The 24418-nt window shown below is 44.6% G+C and overlaps 1 protein-coding gene across 2 annotated transcripts in view; it reads right to left on the bottom strand.

The window, feature by feature from the left end:
* The window catches only part of LARGE (like-glycosyltransferase), a 573542-nt gene that overhangs the window by 38811 nt on the left and 510313 nt on the right, over window positions 1–24418 (bottom strand). For both annotated transcript variants that reach the window (XM_006865236.1, XM_006865235.1), the window contains exon 10: window positions 5859–6022. In XM_006865236.1, the coding sequence (XP_006865298.1) occupies window positions 5859–6022 (164 nt within the window). The remainder of the gene's footprint in view (window positions 1–5858; window positions 6023–24418) is intronic.

Here is a 24418-nt window from a genome sequence, read left to right as displayed (position 1 = left end):
TGGCACCTAACAACAACAACAACAATTAGTTGTAGGCTGAAGACAGACTTACAAGTTTTCTGTAGTGATGTTTTTGGCTAATCCATTCTCTCTCCCTCTAGTGTTTATTTTAGAATGGTTGTTGTTGTTAAGTGCCCCCGAGTCGATTCCAACCCATAGTGACCCTGTAAAGGGTTTCCTAAGAGCAGCTGGTGAGATTGAACCACTAATCTTGCAGTTCGAACGGCTTTGCAGTCTGGCGCATTAACCCAGATTCAAAAGACAGCCAAGTATCTTAACATTATTCCCCTCTTCTATTCCTTAAAAACATTCTTACATATTTTAACACAGACACACACACACACAGAAACAACCAAATATACCAGGTTTTCCCTGGCCATATGTCAGAAGGTTCTGTGCAGACCCCCTGGAATTGACCCCTGCCTTGTTCAACTAGAATAGGATATGAGGGGAGGAGCTGGGGCAACAGGGAGAGAAACAGAGCTGCCGGCTCAGAGTTGTGCCTGGCAGCGTTCATACTTTTTGAGTGGAATTCTAGCGGGAGACCGCACACCGTTTTCCCTAATTTGTTGTGGCATTCACGTAGAGCCTACTTTTGACTCTCAGGTTTACAAACACACTCGGAATGTTTCTCAAATTAAAAATCAATCCAGTAGGCACCAGTCTGCGAGCTGCAACATAATTAGATGTGTAGGATGGAGTGGAAGTGGCTAGAGGAATTTCTACCGTCTCCATACTGCTATATAATTTCTACCACGTTTCCCACTCCGCGTTTCTCACTCTGACTTGGAATGCCGTGGGTTCTCTGAGGTACTGTCCACAGGATACTTGTCACAATACATTAGGGTGTGTCTTGTGTCCACCATGTGTGGGGATGCATGTGCTTTGAAGGGGAGGGAGGTCTCTGTGATTAGTGTTAGCAGCAGATGCAAGTGGTGTTGGGACTTTGCTTTTCTGTAGCCTTCTAGGGACGGTTCAGCTGGGGGTCACATGCAGCTCAGAGGGATACTTCCTGCTGACAGTAGGAGAAGGGGATGCTTCACTTGTATTTTTTTTTATTGTTATTGCTGTTGGTAGTACAGGAGGGACTGGTAAAACTACATTTTTATCTTCTATGTTGAATTGGTAAATGTTTTATATATATATAGATATGCAACTAAAGAGGCAAAATAAAAAGAATTCCTGTTTGTAAATTTCAGATAACAAATCCTATGGCCAGCAGGAGGTGGAAAATTCTAAGGGGGAAGAAACAAATGTTTGTTATAGGCTGTGTCAGTTACCTACTGCTGTCATAACAGAAACAGCAGGAGGGAGCAGCTTTAAAGGGGAGAATGAATGAATTCTCAGTTCTGGAGGCTTTAACACCCAGACAGGGGCAGGGCAGGGTTGATTCTTTTTGTGAATCTCTCTGGTAGTTTCTGGGGATCTGCCAGTGACCTCTGGAATCTTCTAAACAACCCCCTCCCCCCGCCCCCTGCGTATGTCCACTCGCTCAGCTCTTTTTATAACTCACAAGTGATTAGGTTTAGGAACCACCCTTTTTGTTGTTGTTAGGTGCCTTAGAGTCGATTCTGACTCATAGGTCAACAGCACCTTCCTCACAATTGTTACGTTTGAGTCCATTGCTGCTGCCACTGTGTCAATCCATCTCATTGGAGGGTCTTCCTCTTTTTCACTGACCCTTCACTTTACCAAACATGATGTCCTTCTCCAGGGACTGGTCCCTTCTGATAATATGTCCAAAATATGAAAGACGAAATCTCACCATCCTGGCTTCTAAGGAGCACTCTGGCTGTACTTCCAAGACAGATTTGCATGCTCTTCTGGCAGTCCATAGTACTTTTAATATTCTTCTCCAACACCACAATTCAAATGCATGGATTCTTCTAGTGTCTGCCTTATGCATTGTTGAATTTTACATGCATAGGAGGTGAGTGAAACTCCCCTAGTTTGGGTATTATCTAATTAACATAACAAAGAAATGCTACTTCCTAAAAGGATCACACCCACAGGTATTGGGGCCTAGCCCTCACGATTCAAGTCCTAACACACCTACCACTTAATCTTTTATTGTATATAAGTTAGATAACAGTCTGTTAACCTGACCACAGTATCATCACTTCATAGATAAGTAAACTGAGGCTCAAAAAGGCCTTGTGCAAACTAACACAACTAGTAAGTGATACAACTGGGCTTTCAACCCAACTCTCTCATTTATCCGCCCTCCCCAGGATGTAGTGGTTAGGTAGCGTAGTGGTTACGAAATGGGCTGCGAACCACAAGGTCAGCAGTTCGAAACTACCAGCGGTTCCGTGGGAGAAAGATGAGACGTTCTGCTCCCATAAAGACTTACAGCCTCGGAAACCCTGAGCAGGGTCACTATGGGTCAGAACCGGCTCCACGGCACACAGTCACCACCACCACATATCACCTTGCTCGGTGTCAATTTTGACTCATAGTGACTCTATGTCACAGAGTAGCACTGTCCCCAGAGGGTGTGATCTCTAAGGAAAATCCCCAGGTCTTTCTCCTGCAGAGCTTCTGGGTGGGATCAAACCACTGACATTTTGGTTCGAAGCCTATTACTTACCCACTGCACCACCAAAGATTCTTATATCATCTTACCTCATCCAAATATTGACCATGTGTATATGCACAGTCATCTTGTATAGACCTCGCAGATATTTACTGTATGCCAAATAAGGTACTCAGAGATGTTAAGTGACTTGCCCAACATCACCAGCTGGGGAGTGAAGGAGCTTGTCCTTATGTCTGTGTGTTACCACTGAGCATCACAAATATTAAGATTTTGGTCAATAGTAATGGTATTTGGCTGTAGGACAGTGCTAAGTACCGCGATGCTATACATACGTCATAGTGCTTATGTGCCATGGAGTTGATTCCAACTCATAGTGACCCTGTACAGGGTTTCCAAGGTTGTAAACCTTTACGGCAGCAGAAAGCATCATCTTTCTTTCAAGAAGCACCTGGTAGTGTGTAGCCCACTATACTACTGGAACGAACGCCTTCAATAACTTTGTTGTTGTTGTTGTTATGTGCCATGGAGTTGGTTCCGACTCATAGCGACCCTGTACAGGGTTTCCAAGGCTGTAAATCTTTACGGGAGCAGAACGCCTCATCCTTCTTCCACAGAACAGCTGGTAGTTTCAAACTGCTGACCGTGAGATTAGCAGCCTGATTCGTAACCACTACACTACCAGAGATCCTTGACTTTAGAAGGCAGCTATTAGAATTACTATCCCCAGATTACAGGTGATGAAAAAGAACATCCAATGTCTTAGTCTCATTCACTTCCCCCCTGATTTTGATGATAGTAACTGGGTACTAATCTTGTTGGAGAATATTCCCTGAAAACCTGTGTTTGATAATAGGAGTCAGGCATGTTAGCAAGGAGAACAAATGACGTTGTGATCAAACGAACCAACATTTATCTAAATCCCACTCTGCTCAACACCTGGACAGATTATAGTATTTGAGCTCCAAGTACCCCACCTCACCTGAGGGACCTGAGGAGGATTTTCATGGCTAGAGACTGAAGTATCATCCCTTATTCATGTGGGGGATTAGATTGTATTTTCATTTTGAATGCTATAGAGAAGAGTTAAAGAAAGGTGAAGTGAGGGTTGGTGTGGCCAGGTTCATGATCAGACTGGCTGGTGGGGAAGAGTTTGGGCACTCTAAGTAAAAGCAGGGTGAGAAGTGTGGGGGTGACTGGGACACTGGTCTAGGTAAGTTCCCGGATGACACCTCAATGGGAACCTGACAGATTTGAGCTTTCCAGGTTTCCCCAAACCCTCCATAATTCAGCCCCTGCCTACTTTTTTTAATGTTTTATTGTGAATTATGTGATAGTTTACATGGGAGAACATTAGCTTTACATTCATCCTATCGTATATTGTTTCATTGTTATGGTTACAATCTCCTCCATGCATCATCAACCAACCAAATGGTATACCCTACAAGCATGCCCCCGGTCATCAGCACACAGCATCTCTCCATCTCTGGGTCTAGAGTCCCCAGCCAATCCACCTCTCCACGTCATCGTCTCTGCTTCCATCTCTGGAGTCACTGTTTCTCTGGGTAGGGTCCTGAACTCCACTCATCTCCCTTGATGGTCCCAGCAGACCCTGCCTTCTTGGTCAAGTCCATCCACTCTCCTCTTCCTGGTTCCTGGCAACCTAAGCTCTCATCCCACTTAACTCTGTGTGCTCCCCAGTGGGCCTGGTGCACTCTCCGTACTGTGACTATATTACACCTTGGCACACCTTCCTTCTTTCCATGTGCCTTCTAACTCTCAGTCTATTCAATTGCCAACTCTACTTGGTGACTCCTTCCCAGGACATCTTCCCTCCTCCACCCTTGGCTGGGTGAATTATGTGATAGTTTCTAGAGCCTCTCCTCTGATGCACACATATGGCATAGTGCCTTCCTATTGACAATACACAAGCTCTGGGGATAAGATGGGATGCCACTCCTGTGACAATGCTTCATTATCTATGACTCTGTCTCAGGAGGTGGTTGGAAGGTTCTCCAGTTGGTTTTGAAGAAGTTGTGAGGAGACCACATGGCTAGGACTGGGAGTGGCCTCTAGAACTGGCCAGTAGCCATCAAGGAAATGAGGACCTCACTCCTACAACCACAAGAAACTGAATTCTTCTAAAAACCAAATGAGCTTAGCATGAGACGTTGAGAAGAACATCAAGCTTGGTAAAGTGGAGGATCAGCAAAACAGAGGAATGACCCTTACGATATGGATTGACACAGTGGCATTCACAATGAGCTGTAGTGTCACAGCAGTTGTGAAGATGACACAGCACTGGACGGTGTTTTGTTCTGTTGCACATCGGGTCACTATGGTTTGGACCCGACTTGATAGCACTGATAGAGTAGAATTGTCCCATGTAGTTTCCTAGGATGAAATCTTCCCTGGACCGATGGCCAAGTCACAGCCGATGGAACGTCATTCTATCTGAAACATGTGCGACAGTCCTAAGTGTGACAGCTAAAGTGGTATGCCACCTTGGCGGGGCCAGGGTTCCCAGTAACCCCTCATGACGAGATCTAATAGGTTATCATCATCTCCATGATCTGCTCTGAGCTGCCAATGAATTGAAAGGGAGTTTCCTCAGGGGCGTGGCCCTCACCACCTTGTGTCTTACAAGAGATAAAAGGAGAGGGAAATGAGCAGAGAAGGAGTGACCTACTACCACTAAGAAAGAAGAGCCGGGACTGGAGTGCACCCATTCGACATGGTGAGCCTCCTAGATCTGGGAAGGATCGATGTCAAGATTGATGGAGCTCTCCAAGGTACGCTGTTCCTACAGATGCTGAAAGGAGACAAGAACCTTCCTCTGGAGCCGGCAGTCTGAATTCAGACGAGCCTGTGAGACTGTGGGAGAATCCACTTCTGTTTGTTAAAACTATGCCCGTGTGGTATTTCTATTAAAGCAGCCCTAGAGAACTGAGACAATGAGTCAGAATGAAGGGGATAGCAATGGATTTGGTATTTTGGGTATGTACCATGAGTCCCGTGTTCTCAAGTCTGGCTGCATACTGGAAACTTCAAACAAAGTAAAACAAAACAATGGTATGGGCTCTACTGCACAAAGATCCTTACTTCTCTAGTCTGCGATGAAGCCAGGATATCAACTTATTTTAAAAGCCTCAGAGGATTCAATGTGCAGCCAAGGTTGAGAACCACTGCAGTGGACTGCGAGTCATCTAAAGGTGAAGGTCACACTCGTATCATCTAGGTGAATGCTGGATGAATGTCTGATGCATTAATTTATGGACAAGACAAGACAGGGCACTTGCTTTGGGGTACCCATTCGCCATACCTGTCCATGGAGAGCTGAGCCACCAGGGTGACGTCTGTGTTGTCAGAAGTAGGTTCGTACTCATAGTGCAAGAAGTACAGGTGGGTCCGGTGGACGGTGAACCGCTCTCGTCGGAACTCATAACACAGGTCATCCTCATCCAGTTCCGACAGCTGCTTCTGGAGCTGAAAGATGCAAAGACGGAGTGGGCATGGGGAAGGAAACATGAGGGGCCCAGGAGGCTGTCCAGGGCGTCCTATGCTCCCCAGAGCTTGTTACTGACAGGGACATGGTTGATGGGCTTGAAGGAGGCTAGCATTGTTTGAAGCATATTCGAATTTCAAAACGGTGTGATGCTCACCATCTGAGAAAGGAGCCTCCCATAGCTGAGAATGATGGTGAATGCCTGGACAAATGCAAAACCAACCAAAACTTCTTACAACAGACAAGTAATGTTTTCCCCGACTCCTCTGCATCATAGTTTCCAACACCGCAGGGCAAACTTATCAGTGAGACGTAGCTACACCGGGATGGGGCATGACCTCTATGGCACTCTTGTGTCTCTTCCCCTTGAGCTACACATTCCAGTCTTTGCATCAGGCACTGACAAGGTGGAGCTCTGTTTAGCACTCAGCTGCTAAATGGAAGGTTAGGTTATCAGTTCAAATCACTGTAGGACAAAGACCTGGAGATCTGCTCCTACAAAGATTCTGCGGAGAAAAGCCTGTGGAGTAGTTCAATTCTGAAACATAGGGTTGCAATGAGTTAGTTGCAACTGATTTGACGGCGCGCAAGGGATAGAAAAACAAAACAAATACATAAACAAAAAGACAACTTTTCTCTTTAATTATCTCCAAATTTAATCACAGTATTGGCACCCTACTGTTTGCTCTTCTCTCTTCACTAACTCTGAAAGTCTTCCTTCGTGAAATCTGCTTAGGAAATCCTTTCTCTTGATTGACTTCTCTGCTTCCTGTCCCCAAACAATGACAAGATCAGGCTGCCCTGTTAACAAGGACTTGAGATCTGGATCCTGAGCGGATACACAGTATTTGTGTCTCGTGCCAACCGCACTACAACAAAACCAGGTAGAAATAAGGATTCTATCTTACAGTGAGATTCAGAAAGTAAAAATAACTTGGTGAAAAACACATCGAAGGTCGGAGAAATCAGGTGAGTAGGTGGAGTAGAAGAGAGCACAATCTGGGGAGAGACTAAGCTAAGGCATATATTTCTCAAGATGTGCCCTATGGCTGTGGTTGTTGTTAAGTGCCATTGAGTCCGTTGCGACCCGCAGTGACCCAGTATAGGGTTTCTTAGGAGGACCTGGAGGAACTTGAACCACCGACTTTGAGGTTGCTTGAGAAGTGTCTGCATTGATAAGGATTTTCTGTTTCATGATTTGGGAGGTGGTGTATACACTGGAGAAAATTCAACAGATTGTATACCGACAATGGGTGGACTCATCTTCGTACATTCTAGTGCAATGTTATTGACTTGACAGTCCGTCATACTGAAGTGGCTGGTATGTTGTTATGTTGCTGGAAGCTATGCCACAGGTATTTCAAATACCAGCAGGGGTGGACAAAGTTCAAGGGTGCTTCCAGATTAAGACTAGGAAGAATGTTGTTGGTGGTCTACTTCCAAAAAACAACACGAGAAAAGTGACCACTGAAAACATTAGGAAGAGCAGAGGAATGTTGTCTGACACAGTGCTGGAAGGTGAGTCCCTCAGGTGAGAGAGCACTCAAAATGCAACTAGGGAATTGCTGACAGCACCTAGTAACACGTAACGACAACCACAAAGATACTCTCAAAGGCCACACAGGTGGTTCCAATATCCTTTCCATTCCATGTGTTCATTCCATGTGTTATATGGTTGAAAATAGATTAAAATTTACATGGCTAGAGTTTCTCAAAAAGAAGGCATTTCTTGTTTTGAATTTCCAAACCAATAACAGAATAGACAACAAGAAGAAAGTCATTAACATGTTTCTGTATAACCTTTCATCAGTTCAGACTACTGCCTGGATAGACTAAGCTAAGGCATTATTTCTCAAGATGTTAAGTGCAATCGAGTTGGTTCCGACCTGTAGAGACCCTGTATAGGGTTTCCAAGGAGGGGCTGGTGAGCTCGAACCACCGACCTTGTGGTTCAAACAGATATGTGGTCAATCAAGTGCTTATCCTATAGTGCCACACCAGGACTCCGTACCTTATTGTAGATGATTTGTATTCCTGTGCCCATTCTTCACCTCTGCCCATATCCTTAACTGATGCTGTGCAATGGTGCAGTTAGACTTAGCAGAGGTAGAGTCTGCTTCCCTTTTCCTGGGATTTGGGTTGGAGGGTGTGATAATTAAGGGCTTGTGTCAGTGGTTTATCAGCTATGACATAGTTGTCACCTCAATGATGAGACCTAATACTATGCAATCATCCCAGGACGAGCTCGGCTTTTATCTGATGTAATTATCGTTTGTGTTGTGAATTCTCACTTTTGTGGTGTTCGTGACGTCATATACAATCTACCGAATTAGACGGTGTCTAGAGTCGATCTCTTTTGATATATAAAAGGATAGAGAAGTAAGTTGAGCTCAGAGAGCTCTACAACCACCAAGATAAAAGAGCCAGAAGGACAGTGATTCCTTTGGACCTGGGATCCCTGCACCATGAAGCTTTTAGATCCAGGGGAAGACTGATGCCAGGATGTATAGAGAACTCTAAGGAAGACTGTGGCTATAGATGCTGAAAAGAGACAAGGACCTTTCCCTAGAACCTACAAGAGTTAGCACTCTGAATTTGGACTTCTAGCTTCTAAACTGTGAGAAAGCCAATTTCTGGTTGTTAAAGCCACTCACATGTGGTCTTTCTGTCATCGACAGCAGCACTAGAAAATGAAGAGTGTGATTTGTTGGGGCTGATCGAATGCAGGGGAAGCGATGCTTGGTCTTCACGGGATTGCTATGTGTCTCACACCTCTCCCATTGCCACAGAGCATTCCGAGGTTATACCGCTGAAGGATGAGAAACACCTGGAGCTGAGTGAGTCCTACAAGTGGCCAGATGCTACCAGTCAAGGGAGGGAGCCCAGATCAGAACCACCTGAATAGACCTGCTTGGTTGCATGCCACTCATTGCCACTGAGGCTTTGTGGGTATTGAGGAAGAGAGACTGGTGCTGTTATTGTTGTTGAGTGTTGCTGAGTTGATGCTGACTCACCGTGAGCTGTGTCTTACAGATTAGGAATGTTCCACAAAGATTTTTAGGTTGTAGTTTTAATGGTAGCTGATTACCAGGTCTTTCTCCAACCAAGCTACCGAGTAGGTTCAAACCACCAACCTTTGGCTGCCAGAAACGTGCTACGGATTAAATTGTACATCCCCACTTCCCCAAAATGTATTCGTAGCCCACCCCCTATTCCTGTGTGTGTAATTTTGTCTGGAAGTAAAGGATTTTTTGTTAGGTGCATTAGATCACAACAGTAGGATAGGTTCTAAATCTAATCACTTCTGTGAAGATCTCAGGTGAGGAGTTCTATAAGCCAACGAATTCCATGAAATCAAGGAATGCTGGGACTCCCAACAAGGAAGGAATTGACACGGTCAAGACCCTGCTTTGGAATTTCAGCCTCCAGAGCCGTGAGACTATACAATTCTGATTGTTAAAGTCATCCACTTGTGGTACATCTATTACAACAACACTGAGTCACTAAGCAAGGACACTTGCTCAAAAGTCGTATACATTGCCAGACAGTTAACTTGCTGGGCCCCTACCCACAAAACAATAGCAGTATTCTTCAATTCTGAGATGATCCACTTGCCACTCCAAATGCACCCACAGATTTCTAATTCTCCTTGGGAGACAGTGATTTCTAAGACATTCTCAGCTTTCTTAATTTAAAAATGTTTATAACTTAAAAGGCCCCATGGCTCAATTTTCATCCAAACAATAGATAGGCATATAGTATTGACAACAACACTAGTGAGGTACGCACACTGTAAGATGGCCCACCATTTAAGACCAAAATGGCAGCGCTTAACCAAGGACCAAGTTCACAAGGGTTGGGAAAGAAGGAGAAACGGAAACAAGAAATACAGGGAGGAAGTAGAAAGTGATGGTACAATGAGCGGACTGCAGTCACTGAGATGAAATGTGTAATGTATGATCTGGTGAATGTAAAAGAGATGTTGGTTTTGTTGTTAAATGCTGTTCAGTCGGTAATGATGCACTGCGACTTTGTATAGGGTTTCTGAGAAATAACCGGTGGATTAGAGTTGCCAACCTTCCAGCTATCAATCCAGTGCTTATCCTACAGCACCACACTAGGCCTGCAAAAGTGATGATATGTTCTGTAAACTTTCAATCTGTTCACAATAAAAAGTTTTTTGTTTTTTAAAAATAGGATGCAATCTGTAATATCTGTTAGCTTTACAAATCCAATCTGAAGTCTTTACCTATTTGAAGATTCCCACTGGTGTGGCACTGCAGGGCAATGTGCTAGACTGCAAGGTCAGTTTGAGCTGCAAGGTCAGCTGTTCAAACCCACCAGCCACTCCTCAGAAACTCTACACAGGGTCGCTATGAGTCGGAACCAACTCGAAGGTATTTAATAACAACACTATGCCAAGAGTTTACTATAAAACCAAGAATAGTAACTGGACTTCTCATTCCACCCAAGATCCTATGGGCCAAAGAACTCTTTCTGACCTGCAGGATTAAACCCAATTCACCGTGCTGGCAACCACGGGCTTCCTACTTCTGACTCAATGCTCAACCTACTCTTCCTTCTCACCAATGACCTGCTCTCTGCTCCCTATTTCTCTCCACACCTTTGTGACTTTGCATATATTTTTCCCTCCCTGCAGTGCCCCATTGTCTCTACTTGGAGACCTCCCATTCACCTTTCAAGGTTCCGCTGAGGTGGCACCTTCTGGGTGAGACCTTTGTTGGCCCTGATGTAGAGAGCCAGTCCATTAACTCTGTATGCTCTAAGAACATTTGCGTCATAACCCACTAAAGCACTTGTGAAGTGGAACAGGAAGTATTTAAGGGCAGTTTCCTTGTCGAGAGCATAACACTTTCCCTTGCCCCAAGAACGGAGCCTCGTGTGTGCTCAGTGGTCACGTGGTACCTGTGTGAGAAGTACTCAGTGCCCAGAAGAAGATGGTAATCACTCGGGTTCAGACCGGCCCTTCAACTTCCTCTTGTGTCCACTTATTACATGCACAGGAATGAATCAATACATGCTTCTGGCTTGGATCTTTGCAATCAGGGGTCTGTGGTTGCTGGACGGGTTTTGAAGAGCAAACAAGCTCTGAGCAAGGTGCTCAGTGAGTGTGTCTTCCATCGTTCCTCAGAGCCCTCTGGTGAGGCATCTGCAACCTCAGATGAGAGCTGAGAAAGCAGTTTCAAGATTCTGAGGTCACTTTAGTTGTTTCAACGAGTATACATTTTTGAGTGTTTTTGTGTACGTCACCCCCCTCCAAAACAAAACAAAACAAAAAACACACAGAGGGAATGGAAGCAAATGCTGTTGAATGATGATGCACGGAGGAGATTGTAATCATTGCAATGAAACAATGAGTGTAAAACTGACGTTCTTCCATGTAAACTATCCCTCAATTCACAATAAAAACTTAAAAAAAAGGAGGTCACTTAGGGTGAGATTGGGCTGAAGGTCCAATTTGGGGCACTGTTCCTCTGCCAGAAAGATGCTCCCAGCCACAGGGCAGGAAGCATTTATAGCCTGGTGGACAAGGTTATTGGCCCCACTCCTGGCTGTACGGTCTTGTGTAAGTTATATAACCTCCCTGAGCTTCGGTTTCCCCAGCTGTAAGATGGGTAATGATAGTAGCTGCCACCCTTTGCCAGTTTGTCATGTTGGTTTGCATACTGCTATAAGGCTGGAAACTAAATCCACTTCCATCTAATTGATTTCGACTTACAGTGACTGTAAATCTTTATGGGACCAGACAGGCTCATCTTTTCCCCCAGAGAACAGCTGGCGGATTTGAACCACCGACCTTGAGATTAGCAGCTTATTGCTTAGTTCACAACATCACCACGGCTTCTTCACTGAACGCCATGCGATCGGTCTGGGACTGTGGAGCTTCCAGATAGGAATAAAGGCCTGATAATCTACTTCAGAAAACCAGCCAATGAAACCGTTATGGAGTCTAACAGAATCTGTCTGCCTTGTTTGCTCTGGACACTTCATTGGGAGGGATCAATTACTGGAAGAGGACATTCTGTTTGATTTGAAGTGGAGGGCCTATGAGGGTGAGGACTACCTTTGTGATATGGATTGGCACTATAGTCCCACAGTGATGGTCTTGAACATGCCAGCAATTGAGAATAGGGCACCGGGATGGGCAACAGTCCATTCAGTGGTACCCAAGGTCTGTCTGACTCACTGTTGACCCAATGGCAGCTGTCCATCCATCAAATAGGAACTCCACTAAGGGACGGTAGCAGGATCCAAAGAGATGCTGTGCATGAGGAGTACAGTGTTTAGAGGGAAGTAAACACTCACCAGACGTACTTTATACTGTGGTTGTTACTACCAGTAATTGGCAAGGGAGACAAGCAAGCCCCCTCACCCCACCATCCACCTCCACCCCATGACACCTATCTGGATGCTTTCTGTACTCTAACTGTACCTGCAGGCAGATCTCAGGGCCAAGGCCAGGGCCAGGGCTGTGTGAGCCCACTGGCTCTTCCGATGCCTGAGAACTGGGGTGTCCCCATGTCTTTCTCCTCCAGGAACTCCACTGGGCCTGGAAACCATGATGCTGCCACCAAGGAAACAACCAACGGATGCTACCTTCCTTCCCTCCCTAAGCGCCACTGCAACGAAGCACACTCAAGTCTTTCCCATGAGAGAAGAGACATCTGTAAATTCATTGCAAAAGCAGGATTCTTATTTTTAATTTCTAATGTTGACAGAGTTAGAGTAAATGGCTTCCAGTTCCACGAAGAGACGAGAGGAAGTATTTGAGGATGGTGAGGGTGAGGATGTGTGAGTGTTTAAGGATGAGTGTGTAAGAGTGTGAGGAGGAGGATGTGTGTAAGGATGAGTATGTGAGTGTGTAAATGTGATTGTGTACAAATGAGTGCGTGAGGAGGAGGATGTATGTAAGGATGAGTGTGTGAGTGTGTAAGTGTGATTGTGTACAGATGAGTGTGTGAGGAGGAGGATGTATGTAAGGATGAGTGTGTGAGTGTGACTGTACAGATGAGTGTGTGAGGAGGAGGATGTGTGTTGATGTGCAGGCATGTATGTGTGTGTGCAAGAGACGAGCATGTATGAGAGCGAGGATGAACACGAGTAAGGGGATGAATGTGTGACAGTGTGAGTGTGTGCTGAGGATGAAGATGAGTGTGTGGGGATGTGTGTGTGATCATGAGTGTGCGTGAGTGTGAGTGTGTGAGAGGGAGGATGTGAGTGGGTGGCAGGCACATGTGTGTGAGAATGTGTGAATGTATGAGGAGGAGGATGTGTGTGTGTGTGTGTGAAGATGAGGATGAGTGTGTGAGTGAGTGTGAGGAGAGTGTGTGTGAATGAAGATGTGTGTGTGTGTGTGAGGATACATATGTCAGTGTGCAGGGACAAATGTGTGTGAGGATAATTGTATGTGAGTGTGTGAGGAATGTGTGAATGAATGTCTGTGTGAAAATGTGTGTGAATGAATTTCTGCGTGAGGATGTGTATGAACGAATATCTGTGTGAGGATGTATGTGAATGATTATCTGTGTGAAAATTTATGTGAATGAGTATCTTTGTGAGGATATGTGTGAATGAATATCTGTGTGAAAATGTGTGTGTATGAATATCTGTGTGAGGGTGTGTGTGAATGAATTTCTGTGTGAGGGTGTGTATGGAAGAATATCTGTGTGAGGATATGTGTGTATGAATATCTGTGTGAGGATGTGTATGAATATCTATATGAAGATATGTGAGAATGATTATCTGTGTGAAAATGTGTGTGAGGATGTGTGTGAATGAATATCTGTATGAAAATGTGTGTGAATGATTATCTGTGTGAGGATGTGTGTGGAAGAGTGTGCAGACAGATGTGTGTATGAGTATCTGTGTGAGAGTGACTATCTGTGTGAGGGTGAATATCTGTGTGAGGATATGTGTGAATGAATATCTGTGTGAGGATGTGTGTGAATGAGTATCTATATGAAGATATGTGAGAATGATTATCTGTGTGAAAATGTGTGTGAGGATGTGTGTGAATGAATATCTGTGTGAGGATGTGTGTGAATGAGTATCTGTTTGAGGATGTGTGGAAGACTGTGCAGACAAGTGTGTGTGAATAAAAGGGTCTTTCCTGGATGAGGATTCAAAGGAAGATTCTCCTGACGACATGAAAAAGATTACGAGCCAGAACATGAGAAATGCATGTGTGTGTGCCTCAATCCACCCCACCCATCACCCCCACTCACACAGGCACAGAGCCCTGATGTGAATGAGACAGGAAAAATGACAGTCCACCCTGTTATGAACTGAACTATGCACACACCCCAACCCAAATTCGGGTTGTAGCCTACACCTTTACCTGTGGAAAGGCGATTTTGTTATGCTAATGAGCCTATAACAGGTGGCCTGTGCCCTGAACCTCAACATCTGAAGGATATAAAAAGCAGCTGAGATGCAGAGACAAACAAGCACAAAATGGGGAGGGGTGGGGGAGTTAGATGTCACGTGTGGATTACCAAGGGTCTGAGGAACACCAAGTAACAGTAGCTAAAGAACACAAGGATCTTTCCCCAGAGTTAACACAGAGAGAGCTTTCCCCTGTGTGAAAGTGCCAATGAGCTGGTTCTGACTCACAGTGACCCTGTATAGGGTGGGTTTGAACCACCAGACTTGCAGCTAAAACTGACCTTGCGGTCCAGTGCTTACCCTACAGCGCTACACCAGGGCTCCTACAATGATATACAGTCAATGGCTCCAGGAACCTTATTCTAAAAATATCTGTAACCTGGGCTTCTGAAGGCAGGGGTTGTGTCTCATTCATCTCTAAGTGTCCTGAATGTAGACTGTCTGATGTTGTTGTTGGTTAGGTACCATTGAGTCAGTGCCAACTCATAGCGATCTTATGCACAACAGAATGAAACACTGCCTGGTCCTGGGCCAACCTCACAATTGTTACACTTGAGTCCACTGCTGCTCCTAGTATGCCAATCCATCTCACTGAGGGTCTTCTTCTTTTTCTCTGACCCTCCACCTTACCAAACATGATGTCTTTCTCCAGTGACTGGTCCCTCCTGACAATATGTCTGAAGTATGAGAGATGAAGTCTGACCATCCTGGCATCCAAGGAGCATCCTGGCTCTACTTTCTACAACAATGATTGGTTTGCTATTTTCGCAGTCCATGATACTTTCAATATTCTCCTCCAACACCATAACTCAAGATCATCAATTCTTCTACCGTCTTCCTTATTCACCGTCCAACTTTCACATGCATATGAAGTTATTGAAAATACCATGGCTTGGGTCAGACACACCTTACTCCTCAAGCTGACATATTTGCTCTTCAACACTTTAAAAGGTCTTGTGCAGCAGATTTGCCTAATGCAATACGTCGTTTGACATCTTCACTGCTGCTTCCATGAATGTTGATCCAAGAAGAACGAAGTCCTTGACAACTTCAATCTTTTCTCCGTTAATAAGAATGTTATTGGTCCAGTGGTGAGGATTTTTGTTTTCTTTACACTGAAATGCAATAAATACCGAAGACTGTGCTCTTTGATCTTCATCAGTAAATGTTTAAAGTCCTCTTCACTTTCAGCAAACAAGGTTGTATCACCTGCATATCACAGGTTGTTAATGAGTCTTCCTCCAATCCTGATGTCACATTTTTCTTCATATAATCCACCTTCTTGCATTATTTGCTCAGTATACAGATTGATTAAGTATGGTGAAAGAATACAACCCTGGCCCATATCTTTCCTAATTTTAAACCCGTCAGTGTTCCCTTGTTCTATTTGAACAGCTGCCTCTTGGTCCATTTACAGGTTCCTCGTGAGCACAATTAAGTGTTCCGGAATACTCATACTTCGCAATGTTGTCCATAGTTTGTCATGATCCACACAATCGAAAGCTTTTGTGTAGTCAATAAAGCACAGGTAAACATCTTTCTGATATTCTCTGCTTTCAGCCAAGATCCATCTGATTTCAGCAATAAAATCCCTCATTCTTTGTCATCTTATGAATCTGGTTTGAACCTCTGGAAGTTCTCTGTAGCCATTGTCAGATCTCCTTTAGTATAACTTTACTCACATGGGATATCAATGATATGGTCTGATGATTTCCACATTCCACTGGGTCACCTGTTTGGGGACTAGGCACAAAAACAGATTTCTTACAGTCAGTTGGCCATGTAGTTGTCTTCCAAATGTCTTGACATAGAGGAGTGAGTGCCTCCACTGCCACATCAGTTTTCGGAAAGATTACAATTTGTATTCCATCTATTCCTGGTGCTTTGTTCTTTGCCAATGACTTCAACGCACCCTTGGACTCTGCCTTCAGAATCACTAGCTCTTTATCATATGCTACCTCTTGAAATAAGGAGCTCTGGTAGTGTAGTGGTTACGAATCGGGATGTGAACCTCAGGGACAGCAGTTCGAAACTACCAGCTGTTCCGCAGGAGAAAGATGAGGCTTTCTGCTCCCGTAAAGACTTACAGCCTCGGAAACCCTGCACAGGGTCGCTATGAGTTGGAACCGACTCCACGGCACATAACCACCCCCTCTTGAAATGGTTGATCACTGACCATTTCTTTTTGGTACAGTGACTCTGTGTATTCCTTCCCTCTTCTTTGGATGCTTCCTTTATTTTTCAACATTTTGCCCACAGAATCGTTTAATACTGCAAGTTGAGGTTTGAATATTTCTTTAGTTCTTTCAGCATTGAGAAATGCTGTGCGTGTTCTACCCTTTTGATTTTCAATCTCCGTGTCTTTGCATATTTCGTTATAATATTTGACTCTGTCTTCTTGAGCTGAACACCTTGGAAATTTTCTGTTCAGCTCTTGTACCTCCTCATTTCTTCCATTTGCTTTAGCATCTCTGTGCTGGAGAGCATGTTCCAGAGTCTGACATTCATTTTGATCTTTTCCTTCTTTCTTGTCTTCTTAATGACCTTTTCCAACCTTCGCATTTCAATCATCAGTAATTATCAATACAACTTGATTACATGTTCAGTCAATGTCACACTGAAGAAATGGGTAGACTTACTCAGTTTCATTATCACTGTCATTAGTGGTTGGTGTGTAAATTTGAATGATAGTAGTATTAACTAGTCTTCTTTGTAAGAGCATGGATATCACCCTATCACAGACAACACTGTACTTGAAATGTTTTTCTTGATGATGTAAGCAATACCATTCATTCCTCTTCAATTTGTTGTTTCCAGCACAGTAAACCGTATTATTTTCTCATTCAAGATACCCCAAACCAGTCCACTTGAGATCACTAATGTTTAGGATATTGATCTTTCTGGTAGCGTAGTGGTTATGAATCTGGCTGAGAACCTTAAGGTCAGCAGTTCGAAACTAGCAACTGTTCCGCAGGAGAAAGATGAGGCTTCCTGCTCCCGTAAAGATTTATAGCCTTGGAAACTCTGTAGAAGGTCACTATGAGTTGGAACCGACTCCACGGCACTCCACCACCACCACCACCACCACCACGGACAAACGCCATGAACTGCCAGAAAGACAAAGAAATCCATCTTGGAACAAGTACAGCCAGAATGCTCCTTAGAAGCAAGCATGGGGAGACTTTCTCTCGTGTATTTTGGACAAGTAGTCATGATGGAAAGAGTAGTCCCGGATAAGGACTTTACACTTGGTTAAGTGGAGGGTCAGCTAAAAATAAGAAGACCCTCAACAAGATGGATTGACACAGTGGCAGCACAGTGGGCTCAGTCAGGACCACAACTGTGCAAACGGCACAGGACTGGGTAGTGTTTCATTCTGTTGTGCAGAGGGTCACTATGGGTTGGATCCAACCGATGGCACCTAAGAAAATGAACAGCAATAACATGATTCAGTGACATCCTCATCCCAACCTCACCTGTGACCATCACAGTGCTTAAGAGAGGGTACCTGTGAATGCTGTTGTTTACCAACCACACCAAGTATTGTGGAAAGCACACCAGTCATGGTGTCAACACACCTGTCTAACTTTACCTGCAGGACAATCAGATGTTTTCTTTGAGCTTTAAAATGAGTCTCATCATCAACACGGTTGTTTGTGCTCTCATTCAGGTAATATGGGTTGAGCACCTAGGTTGAGTACAGTTTCAATGTGAGATGTTTGCTGCTATGATGCACCATCAATGTTAATCTGACTACCATCTTTTGCAGTGGGCGCTACCTTTGAAAACTAGGGCTCAGTCCGGTTACACAGCTGCCAGTGGCAGAGATTTCAGAGTTGGACCTCAAGATGGGGACATTTTCACAACACAATTACCTTTTTCTTAAGGGAAAGATGTGAGGATCAAATGAGATGGTTAAAGATACAACGTTCTGTGAGCAAAGTAGGCCATAAAACTGTACACACAACATGGTTCCAATACAGCCAGCAAACAAACAAAAAACCACACAGAACACGGAGTGAGAGCAACCCAGTACCATCTTCATGGACTTTTCCTCTGAGTGGTGGGTTCGCAAAGGAATTGTCTTTGCTTCCTTATACTTTTCTGGACTTAACTCATTCCCTGTAATTTCCCACAAAGGAGCTGATACATGTAAAAGTGCTTTGTAAACTGTAAAGTGCCACATAAATCTAGCCAATGTTATTATGATTGCCTTATGTGTCTTTTCACATTATAATCTAGGCTTGTTTATTTGCTGACTGCACGGTGGGGAGGGGTATACGGGGAGGAGACTCTCACAGCTTGAGAAACCAAAGAAATCCAGCCTCTTTGCACCTAAGGGTTCTGAGTCATTTCTGCCAGCAGGTGTTGAGCTGGAGGTGAGGGCTTTCATTAGCAGGTGTGAATGCTGCCACACTGTGGCCACTGGGGGAGCAGAGGGCTCCAGACAAGTCCGTCACAGAAACAAAAGACAAATTTCTCCCGAGATAAAATGCATTTTCAAAATTGCTTCTTTGGGCAGCCAGCTGAGGCAGTGGGAGATTTGGGCTCAAGGGAAAATGGCCCTTAAAGCAGTTTTCATTTATTTCGTCGCATCCTTAAGGACAGTGGCCTGGATTGACCTCTGAGCTGCCAGAGATGATAGCTGATCATGCCTGCAGATCCCGCGGGGATGGGGGGTGGGAGTGGGTCTCTGTGCTCTGGCCTGAGGAATGTCAGTCTCCAGTGAGCAAAATTGCAGAGTGAGGTCATGTGGAGAACTGGAAACGGAACCCCGGTCTCTCCAACACTCACATTCGGTATAACCTTGAGCAAATCATTTCTCCCAAAAGTCAGACAGAGCTTGGGCTTTGTGGGATAAAGCTTAGCATAAATCCAATTCCTGAAATGTGGAGGTTGATCCAGTCTTCACGTTCTACGCATCCATCCATGTCGTCAGCCATGGCAAGTCACTCTCTCTCTCTGGGCCTAGTTACCTGGAGCTGGGTCAGAGCTCACAGGTTAAAGGGACGTTGTCCTTCAGACTTCCAAATAGGCAGAAGCGAGGATTCTAGGTTACACCCCAAGCTTCTGGCTCCAGATTTGGGGCTGGTTACCCACCACCCCATCAGGATGTCAGTCACAAGCTAGGAGTTCACATGACACCCTGACTTTCTGACCTGCTGACTCCCACTGTACGCTTGGGTTCAGTAATGAGCAGGTCTCATAGACTTCATGAAGAGCATACTGTAATCACACTACAGATTTACTACAACCACAAAGGATACAAAAGAAGAGTCACGTAGGGTTAAGTCTGTGTTATCCCAACACAGAGAGGGGAGACTTTACGCCATCAACCAGGAAGCTCTCTGAGTCCCTGGGCTCAAGGTTCTTATGGGTCAGCTCAACGTGAGAGGTTAAGTCAAGTCTCCCGAGGTTAGGTAATATCAGACTCTTTTCTGGTCAGGCCAGCAGAAGTGATTAGGGTTGGTATGGAAGTCCCAGACCAAGGCACACCTATTATGCCAGTGGGTATTTCTCTGGAGTTAAGGACAATGGCCACCTTCCTTAGGTCTTGTACCTCATACGCTTCATGGAATATCTCTCAAGGATCTATGTCTACAGATACTTCTCATTCAGCACTCCAAAACAACTCCGTGGTTCACCAATGAAGACATCCACCTCCAAAAAAGCTAAGGCACTTGTTCAAGGACACTCAATTTAGTGGGTGGAGCAGCTGAGATACAAACCCAGATATATTTTCTGCTGAGTTCTCCACCTGTGGGGTTCTTTCTGGTTCTAGCAATGGATGATGCTGTGACTACAGCATTGAAGGAATCTGGTTCCCTGTGCCTGGAAAAATGGTGCCTGCCAACAAGAATGCCATTTGGACTTTACATGAACGGGTAACAAAATTGCAGCATGTTACGCCCCTTAACAGCTTCTAGTTGGGAATGCCTGGTGTGGCACTGATCAGGACTGGACTTCAAACCCACCAGCTGCTCTTCGGCAACCCAACATAGGGTTGCTGTGAATCAGAACCGACTCGACAGCACTTAGCAAGAACAAGATGGCGACACTGGTGGTTCAATGGGTGGAATTCTTGCCTCCCATGTCGGAGACTAAGGTTTGATTCTCATCCGATGCAAGTCCAGTACAGTTACCACTGTGCTATGTGCTAAGGCACTCCGGTGGTGCAGATGTTACAGTGCTCAGCTGTTAAGTGAAGAGTGGATGGTTCAAACCCACCAGCTACTCTGAGGGAGAAACATGCGGAAATGTTTCCATAAAGATTTACATATGTGGAAACCCTATGGGGCAGTTATCCGTCCTATAGTGCCGGAGTGAGTCGGGGCCAGCTCCATGCCAGTGGATGTGTTTTCAGGGCTGTGTGTTACACGGACCTAAGCTTCGGACCTGTCTGACCTTAGTTACTCCTCATAGACTCCAATCTTTCAGGTAGCAGGATTCATTACTATTCCCATTTTACAGATGAGAAAGCTGAGCCACAAGGAGTTTATGTAAATGGCCTGAATCCTACAGCAAGTGTTCCTAGAACTTTCTGGGAGATGGGGCTGCTCTGGAGCTGCTAAGTAGAAGGCGATTCAACTAGAAAGACTGGGGTGAGGAGGGCTACACACACAGGAGGGGGACTACTATAAAGACACAGGAGAGGGGAGGAATCCCAAGAAGACTAGGCAGACTGATGTGCAAGTTGAGATAAGACAGAAAAACGCGGACCGTCCAGCCACAGCCATCCATGAGTAGCCTGCTCCTTGGTTCCCTTCATCTCCTCTCCTGGCCTCCCAGGCCAAACCTGCAACCCACAAGGCTATCGGAACTCCCCATTGTCCCTAGAGAGTCACCAGAGGCCTGTCTACCCTGGGCTCTACTGCCCACCCAATGACGGAAGGCCAGGTTAACACAAGGTTGGCACATTAGAGCATTAATGGATTCTGGCTTTTCTCTGGGATACAGCGGTTTCCACAGAGCCATCTGTTTCCTGGCACTGCCGTGCGGTGTGATCCACAAAGTGCTTCCACACTGGTTATACGAGTATTATTTTTAACTTCTAATTGAGCTATGAGGACACTGTGGTCTTTTCCTCTTAGTGGGCTGAATATCTGGGAACATAGCTCCACAAGAACTCCCCTGTCCTCCCAGCAAGAGGAACTTGAACTTGGAAGACTTCTTCCTTTCAGAGAGGAGGTTGGGACCCCAAAGCAGTGTGATGGGAGAGGGGCCCAAACTAGCTTTGGGGCAGCTTCCCAGGATTGCAAAGGATTAACCTGTCTACCTTCCTACCAGCCCAACCAGTGAGACCAGTTGTTGCTTGACTGATTACAATGCATGGCAGCCCCAGGTATGTCAGAGATAACTGGGCTGCATAGCAGTTTTAATGGCTGAGTTTTGCAAAGTAAAACACCATGCTTTTTTTTCAAAGCACCTCTGGGTAAACTTGAACTTCCAGGTTTTGGGTTAGCAGCCAAGTACATGAACTATTTTTAGCACCCAGGGGCTTCCCTAGAAGCCAGGGATGGATTATTTACCGATCAGTTTACAGGTGAGAAAGCACACGCTTGTGGAAGAATTATGCTAAAAGTCATGATTATACTCCGTGAGACAGGGTTTTTTGGTTCCCAGTACAGGGATCTTTTGGGTACATCACAAATGTTTCAAGGAGAGGACTTGTTAGAGTTCATTTGTTCGTACTTACGAAGCACATAATTGCTATAGCTATACGCCATAGGGTTGGTTCTGACTTAGAAGGACCATATGTAAAACAGCACAAAACACTGTCCAATCATGTACAGTTGTTACACTAGAGCCCAATGCTGGGCCAATCCACCTTCTTGGGAGTTTTCCTCTTTTTAGCTGACCCTCTACCTTACCAAGGATGATGTTCTTCTCCATAGACTAGTGCCTCCTGATAATACATCCCAAGTATGAGAGACAATGTTGCACCATCCTGGCATCTAAGGAGTATTCTGGCTGTACTTTTACCAAGATAGATTTGTTCTTCTGGCAGTTTATGGTACTTTTAATATTCTTTCCAATACCATAATTTAAATAATTTCAAGAGGTAGTGTATGATCAAGAACCAGTGATACTTATGGAAGCAGTCCAAGCTGCACTGAAGATACTGGAGAAAAACACGATTCCTGGAATTGATGGAATACAGATTGAAATCTTTCCACAAACTGATACAGCCCTGGAGGCACTCACTCATCTATGCCAAGAAACTTGGAATACAGCTACCTGACCAACCGATTGGAAGAGGCCCATATATAAGAAAGGTGACGCAACATAATGTGGAAATCATTGAAAAATATCATTAATACCACATGTAAGTTAAAATTTGCTGAAAATAATTCAAAGATATCATCAACAGTTCATGGACAGGGAAATGCCAGAAATTCAAGCCAGATTCAGAAAAAGACGTGAAATGAGAGACATCATTTCTGATGTCAGATTCATCTGGGCTAAAAGCAGAGAATACCAGAAGGATGATTACACAAGGGCTTTTAACCGTGTAGACCACAACAAACTATGGATAATATTGTGAAGAATTAGTATTCCAGAACACTTAGTGATGCTCATGAGGAACCTGAACATAGACCCAGAGGCAGTTATTTGTACAGAACAAGGGGATACTGAATGGTTAAAATCAGGAAAGGTGTGTGTTAGGGTTGTATCCTTTCACCATACTTATTCAATCTGCATGCTGAGCAAGTAAGCCGAGATGCTGGACTATATGAAGAAGAGTGTGGCATCAGGATTAGAGGAAGACTCATTAACAGTCTGTGATATGCAGATGATACAACCTTCAGTGTAGATTGTACCTCAGTGTAAAAAAACAGAAATCCTCACACTGGACCAGTAAATAACATCATGATAAATGGAGGTAAGACTGAAGTTGTCAGAGACTTCACATTTTGCTTAGATCCACACTCAACACTCAAGGAGGCAGCAGCCAAGAACTCAAACAATGGATTGCATTAGGTAAACCTGCTGCACAAGACCTCTTTAAAGTATTGAAGGTATCTTTAAAGGTATCAGTCTGAGGATGAAAGTGGGCATGAGCACCTCATATACATGTGAAAGTTGGACAATGAATATGGAAGACTGTAGAAGAACTGATGCATGAGTCGTGATGTTAGAAAAGAATATTAAAAGTACTATGAGCTGCAGAAGAACAAACGAATCTGTCTTTGAAGAAGTACAGCCAGAATGCTCTTTAGAAGTGAGTATGGGAAGACTTAGTCTCAAGTGTGTTGGACATGTTGTAAGCAGGGACTCAGTGTTAAAGTGTAAAGTTAAAGTTGTAAAGTGAGGGCTCAGTGTTAAAGAAGACCACCTAACAGATGGACTGACACAGTGGGAGTAACAGTGACCTCAAACATAACAATTATGAAGATGGCCCAGGACCAGGCAGTGTTTCGTTCTGTTGTGTAGAGGGTCATTATGACCCAGAACCTACCTGATGTCACCTAATAGCCCAACAATTTACTTCCTATAATCAAACAATGAAAACAATAGTCTGATAACAATAGTCCAATCTGCAACAGACAATAGGGATGGTAAAGAACCGGACAGCATTTTGCTCTTTTGTGCATGGGTCTCCAAGGGTAGGTGAGTGACCCAACAGTACCTAACCACCACCACCTTACATGGTTAGGGAAAAAGTAAGAACAATTAAAACCAAAAGCAACCCACTGCTAATGAGTCAGTTCCAACTCACAGCCACTCCATATAGGGTTTCTGAGACTGTAAATCTTTATGGGATCAGACAAGCCTTACCTTTCTCCTGTGGAGTGGCTGGTGGGTTTGAACTGCTGACCTTGAGGTTAGCATCAATACACGGTTCTGACTCATAGCGACCCCGTACATGGTTTCTGAGGCTGTAAATCTTTACAGGACCAGAACGCCTCATCTTTCTCCCACAGAACAGCTGGTAGTTTCAAACTGCAACTTTGAGGTTAGCAGCCCGA

The sequence above is a fragment of the Chrysochloris asiatica genome, unplaced genomic scaffold (genome assembly GCF_000296735.1).
Source record: "Chrysochloris asiatica unplaced genomic scaffold, ChrAsi1.0 scaffold00076, whole genome shotgun sequence".
NCBI classification, from domain to species: domain Eukaryota; kingdom Metazoa; phylum Chordata; class Mammalia; order Afrosoricida; family Chrysochloridae; genus Chrysochloris; species Chrysochloris asiatica.
Note: the sequence above shows the minus strand (reverse complement) of the source record. Positions and strands in the feature narration are given on the sequence as shown.